This window comes from Helianthus annuus, chromosome 1, assembly GCF_002127325.2.
Source record: "Helianthus annuus cultivar XRQ/B chromosome 1, HanXRQr2.0-SUNRISE, whole genome shotgun sequence".
In the NCBI taxonomy this organism is placed as follows: Eukaryota; Viridiplantae; Streptophyta; class Magnoliopsida; order Asterales; family Asteraceae; genus Helianthus; species Helianthus annuus.
Genome location: NC_035433.2, coordinates 87585468 through 87591960, shown reverse-complemented (window position 1 = coordinate 87591960; position 6493 = coordinate 87585468). Strand labels below are relative to the sequence as shown.

The following is a 6493-nucleotide window of genomic DNA, read 5'->3' as shown; positions in this document are numbered from 1 at the left end:
TAATTTCAGTACCGGTACCCAGTACCCAGTACCATTTAATCATCCCTAAATAGTCATGTTCATCATTTCTAGTCCGACACCATTGAAGTCCCTAATTTCAACTGAAAAGACTTCTCTATGTTCAACAACTTGACATGAGTAAAAAGAACAGAAAAATCTTTGGAGCCTGTTAAGAAATAAATGTAGTCGTGTGACATATGTAACAATAAATGTAAAAAAACACTTCAAATGACCAAAATAACCTCAATTTTTTCCCCAAAAGTGTAATAAACCCATACAAAAAACATCCCGTGAAAACCAAGCTCCCTGAAGAGCCCCCACAAAATCATATTTTTCTCTCTGTATGTACCAAAAGATCCTCGTGATGAAGAGCTCTTAATTTTCACGAGTTTTATCAGAGGATTTCAGACATTTGAATTGCCTCAAAACCATGCACATAAATACCCCCTTTATGCACCACTTTCTTCATCACTACACTACTACTACTACTACACTTACACTACACTGTAGACAGTACAGTACAGTACAATACAATGGCGTTCAAAACGTCGCTCATGTTTTGTACCATTTTACTCTACTCGTTGTTAACCCGAACTTTCGCTCATCAGCAACCGCTAAAAACGTACATTATCCAACTCCACCCCGACGCCCTTTTCGCGTCGAAACTTCACTGGCACCTTTCGGTTCTCGAAAAAACTGTAGACGACCCGTCTTCGCGTCTTTTGTATTCGTATCACTCGGCTATGGAAGGCTTTGCGGCTCGGCTCTCGGAGCCGGAGCTAGAGTTAATGCGTAAGCTACGACATGTTGTAGCGATAAGACCGGACCGGGTCCATAAACTCCACACCACTTATTCTTACAAGTTCTTGGGCTTAAGCCCGAATGATGAAAATGGTGCGTGGGTCAAGTCCGGGTTCGGCCGAGGGTCGATTATTGGAGTGCTTGACACGGGTGTATGGCCTGAAAGTCCGAGTTTCGATGACCGGGGTATGCCACCGGTTCCTAAAAAATGGAGAGGGGTTTGCCAGAGTGGCGAAGATTTTAACGGTGCGAATTGTAATCGAAAACTGATTGGTGCGCGGTTTTTTAGTAAAGGGCATAGTGTCGCCTCGTTGTCGCCGTCCGAAGATGACGTGTCGGAGTATTTGTCGCCTCGGGATTCGCACGGACATGGGACCCACACGGCGTCGACGGCAGCAGGAAGCGCTGTCCCGATGGCGAGTGTTCTCGGGAATGGAGCCGGAACCGCGAGAGGTATGGCACCGGGAGCGCATATCGCAATATATAAAGTGTGTTGGTTTAGTGGATGTTACAGCTCAGATATTTTGGCTGCAATGGATGAGGCGATTCGAGACGGGGTTGATATCCTTTCGCTATCGCTTGGCGGGTTCCCGATTCCGCTTTATGATGATAGCATTGCAATTGGAAGTTTTCGCGCCATGGAGCATAAGATATCGGTCATATGTGCTGCGGGTAATAACGGGCCAATAGCAAACTCGGTTGCCAATGTGGCTCCATGGGTTGCGACCATTGGTGCTAGCACACTTGACCGAAAGTTCCCGGCTGTGGTTCGTATGGGGAACGGAAAAATTGTTTACGGAGAATCGGTGTACCCCGGGACCTCACACGAAAAACGGTTGGAAATCGTTTACTTAACGGGTGGAGACCGAGGAAGTAACTATTGCTTTAAGGGTTCGCTCCCGAGAAATAAAGTACAAGGAAAAATGGTGGTTTGCGATCGAGGAGTTAATGGGAGGGCGGAGAAAGGTCAAGTAGTCAAGGAGGCTGGCGGTGCCGCGATGATTCTTGCAAACACGGAAATAAACTTGGAAGAAGACTCGATCGATGCTCATGTTTTACCAGCCACGTTGATCGGGTATTCCGAATCGGTTCAGTTAAAGAGTTATATCAACTCAACAAGACGACCCACGGGCCGAATCATATTCGGTGGGACCGTGATCGGGAGAGCTAGAGGACCATCAGTGGCTCAGTTTTCATCACGAGGACCGAGTTTCATGGACCCCGTGATACCTAAACCGGATGTGATCGCTCCAGGTGTTAATATTATAGCGGCTTGGCCGCAAAACTTGGGTCCGTCAGCCCTTCCGGAAGATTCTAGAAGAGTCAACTTTACAATTATGTCTGGAACATCTATGTCATGCCCTCATGTTGGTGGGCTTGCAGCGTTGATACGTTCGGCACATCCGAAATGGAGCCCTGCCGCGATCAAATCCGCCCTGATGACCACCGCAGATGTGACCGATCATTACGGGAAACCGATAATGGACGGAGATAAACCAGCTGGGATTCTTGCTATGGGAGCTGGTCATGTGAATCCAGTAAGAGCTATAGAACCCGGGTTGATATACGACATTACACCAAATGAATATATCATGCATTTATGCAGCATTCGGTATACAAAATCGGAGATTTTCACTATCACTCACAGGAATGTGAGTTGTCAGGATATGATGAAAAACAACAAGGATTTTAGCCTGAATTACCCTTCGATATCGGTGATTTTCAAATCCGGTATGACTAGTAAGATGGTCAAAAGGCGTGTGACGAATGTGGGAGAATCCAAGTCTACTTACGCAGTTAAAGTAGTCGCACCTGAAGGAGTCAAAGTACGGGTCAAACCTAGGAGGCTGTCGTTTTCACGGTCAAATCAGAGTTTGACTTACCGCGTTTGGTTCATCTTGAAGAAATCATCAGGGTCCAAACAAGGGAGGTTTAGTCAAGGGCAGTTGACTTGGATGAACTTAAAGGATAACAAAGTCAAGATTCAAAGTCCTATTCTAGTCACAAAGTCAACTAGCAAGAATTGAGTTTAAGGCTATTTGCATTTTAAGTTTTAAAGTATTGTTGGATTCTTTATCATTTGATAAAGACTCAAAGATTCAATATAAAGAATGTATCATTTCATATTTCCATATCATGAGTTAATTACTGTTTTCATCCATGTGGTTTGTCAAAAATCACTATTTCAGTCCATTAGTTTAAAAATTACGATTTCAGTCCCTGTGGTTACACTTTCGTAACCATTTCAATCCCTGTGGTTTCACTTTCGTAACCATTTCAATCCATTTATTCTGTTAGTACAGGGACTGAATGGTTACGAGGTGGACTGAAATGGTTACGAAAGTGAAACCACAGGGATTGAAATCGCAATTTTTAAACTAATGGACTGAAATAGTGATTTTTGACAAACCACAGGGACGAAAACAGTAATTAACTCCATTATAATATTAAAAGGAGCTTCATTTTAGAAAACAAAATTGAAACTTTATGAATTGGAATGTGAATGGTCATTAGATAGTACTCACATTAGGTCTATGTATGCCACTAGATGATATCTCAAATATGTCACATTTCAATGACCTAATTACAGTAACGAAAAACACAATCGCAGCAAGAGTGGCGGGTAAGGGAGAGGGTACGGTATATACGTTGACTTTTTTTTAACTTTTGACGAACTGCAAGCCGTTGACATTAGCATAGCGCTCCATGAACCGCATGAACCGGTCCCAGTCCTTTGGAGTCCGCATCACGTATTTTGCTTCAATCCCTGCTGGTCTACCGTTCACGAATTTTGCACTAACATCAACCGATTGAAGGGTCCCTTCGTCATCAATCATGTAGAATCCGGTAATGTCTCCAACTTCACCGGACGAGTCAAACACAGATGGTTGGTCAAACCTGAATATGGCCATACCGTTTGTTCCGTCTCTTGATTTTGTTAGCTTCACGTCTGGTATTGTCTGTTCGTCTCTACCTGGTATGAACTGAATTGTTGGTTTGACCATTTGTATAGTAAGTGTAAATGCGCGAGAGGTTTTAAGGGTCCGATTCTGCCTTGAAATTGGTGTGGTCAATGCTTGTCCGCTGAATGATGAACGTGAACTGTGCCAAACAGTTCCTGATTTCATCCCTGTTTATAAACAATTAAACATGCAGTTTAGCCATTATCATACTACAAGATCAATCCATTATACCAATACTTTCTGTTAACTAACACAGTCCAGTATCACATTGAAATCTAGATGAACACCACATTTCGGTTATTGATACGAAAAGTCTAATAATCGATTATGACAGAAAAACATCAAAATTCCGATCAGAAGTAGCAAATTAGTACAGTCAGAGATCAATCGAAGCATTACGAAGATGATTGACCGAAATTGAAGCCATTAACGGTCCACTATGCAACTAACAGAGTCCAGTGTCACATTGAGATTTATTTAAAGTGTTAAACACTACCCATCGATTACCTCATTACGAAAACACAAGATTCTAACAGAAACACGGTCAGACTTCCAATCAGAAGCTAGCATATTAGTACCGTCTTCTCATCTCATGAACTCAATACTTAATCTAGGTTAACGTGAAATTAAGAACGCATAACGAAAACTATGCATGTTACAACATCTTCAAGCTATAATGATTTGATTTTCACACACTCTTGTTAACCTAATTGAATGATTTCGAAAAAAAACCGACGCATTGTGAACTTTGAAGATGATTGAATGAATTTTCACATACACAGTCCAGCATCACACTGAGATCTAGATGAACATCACCTATGGATTACGGATACTAAAATTCTGATAATCGTTCTAGAAAAACACACAATTCTAACAGAAACGCCTTCAAAATTCCGATCAGAAGCTAGCAAACTAGTACCGTATACCGTATTCTCCTCTCATAAACTCAATACTTAATCTAGGATAACAACAAATTACGAATGCACAACAATAATTATGCATGTTTCAACATTTTCACATACTCATGTTAACCTAGTTAGCTAATTATAAAAAACACCGAAACCTTACGAAGATTATTAACTATGTAGTTAATACCCCGATATATCAATGATAAATTGGTTATCTTATCGGTCCCCTGCCGAGATATCGGTTCAAAATATCGGTACCAATAATATCGGCGATATTGACCGATATATCACTGATATTCCCGATATCAGTACCTTTCTTCTCAGTTCTATCATTCGTCTTTCTTCTTATTGCTGCTAAATGTTTGTTTTCTAAGTCTTAATCAGGTCCTACTTGCTACTACAGTTGTTAGTGTTTTGCAAATTGCAAAAGGTTAATTTATTAATGGAAGGAGAGTATACTATATTGTTAGTGTTAAACTGCTATATATATAAATCCTGCATGATATTAAAATTACCGATATCCCGCCGCAATAACCTATATTCAAAATTTTACCGCATTAACGAACTACTTAATGATTAAACAAAATTTCACATACGCAGTCCAGTATCACATTGAGATCTAGATGAACAATCGAACATCACTTATCGAAATCTGACATAACCTTAACGAAAACACAAAATTCTTCTAGCTACACAGTTAAAATTCCGATCAGAAGCTAGCAATCTAGGTTAACATCAAATAACGATGCATGTTGCAACATCTTGAAGCTATAATGATATGAATTTCAGATACTCGTGTTAACCTAATTTCGGAAGCATTATGAAGTACGTACCTGGATGAAGACGAAGAGGTTGTTGAGGAGAATGATGAGAGAGTGGTGAGGAGAAGGCTATGGTTTGCAAGGTCGCCATTGTTGTTGCAGATACTGGAGAAACAGAGATGGTTCATTCATGGTTTTATTTATGGTGGTACTGCAGTTGTGTGTGTGTGTGTGCAAATGACAGCCATTCAGTTGGAGGGGATAAGGGATTTACTTTTTTTTTAGAAGAATAGTTGTTGAGTGTAGAGAGGTTGTGCTTTGTTAATGTGTACATAATGCAGTCAAGGTTTGTTATAGTTTTCTGGATTAAATTTGATTTTTGATTTTGAGATTTTTAGACCTATTCTTATCTCACAAGGGTGGACGGGGCCTAGGGCTAGGGCTGCAAACGAACTGAACAAACACGAATAAAGGCTTGTTTGTGTTCATTTGTTAAGCATATACATGTGTTCATGAACAGTTCAAGAACGCGTACTAAACGAGATTTTATGTTCATATTTGTTCATTAAGGAAATGAACCTTTTCGTGTTCGTTTGTTAATTTTAGGTGCCGATCACAAAGAAACGTTCATAAACGCACGCGAACACAAATGGGCGTTCATGAACACAAAAAAGTGTTCATGAACATAAATGAATACATACGAACGTTAATGAACATAAATAAACAAGCATACATTAAATTTCGAATATGATCGGCATCAAAGATACTAAGTAGATTCACCCAAAATATACCAACCTAATTATCCAAATATACTTGCTTAATAAACCTAATTCTGATAAACATAAGTAACACAAAATAATGTCTCAAAAAGCTTAGGGTTTCTCGGTTTGTTGTTTCGTTTGTTTGTTTGTGTGGGACCTTAGGGAATAAAATATAAAATAAATAAATATATATTGTTAATGTATATAAAAAAAATTAAAACACAAACGGACACTAACAAACAAACACGTATTCATTCGACAGTTTTAAGCATCAAAGTAGGCGATATTTGAGGTAAAGT

General features: G+C 40.0%; 2 protein-coding genes across 2 annotated transcripts; one reads left to right on the top strand and one right to left on the bottom strand.

Moving 5' to 3' along the window:
- The first annotated feature begins 432 nt into the window (after positions 1-432).
- LOC110871491 (subtilisin-like protease SBT1.2) lies at positions 433-2931 on the top strand. The gene has a single exon (XM_022120211.2). The coding sequence runs from the start codon at positions 534-536 to the stop codon at positions 2826-2828; it is 2295 nt and encodes a 764-aa protein (XP_021975903.1). The 5' UTR covers positions 433-533; the 3' UTR covers positions 2829-2931.
- A 332-nt stretch (positions 2932-3263) lies between these two features.
- On the bottom strand, positions 3264-5693 carry LOC110871505 (photosystem II reaction center PSB28 protein, chloroplastic). Its single transcript, XM_022120214.2, has 2 exons — positions 5506-5693; positions 3264-3931 (listed from the first exon to the last, which is right to left on the bottom strand). Exons 1-2 carry the CDS (start codon positions 5582-5584, stop codon positions 3462-3464), a joined length of 549 nt encoding a protein of 182 aa, XP_021975906.1. The 5' UTR covers positions 5585-5693; the 3' UTR covers positions 3264-3461.
- Positions 5694-6493: the final 800 nt, after the last annotated feature.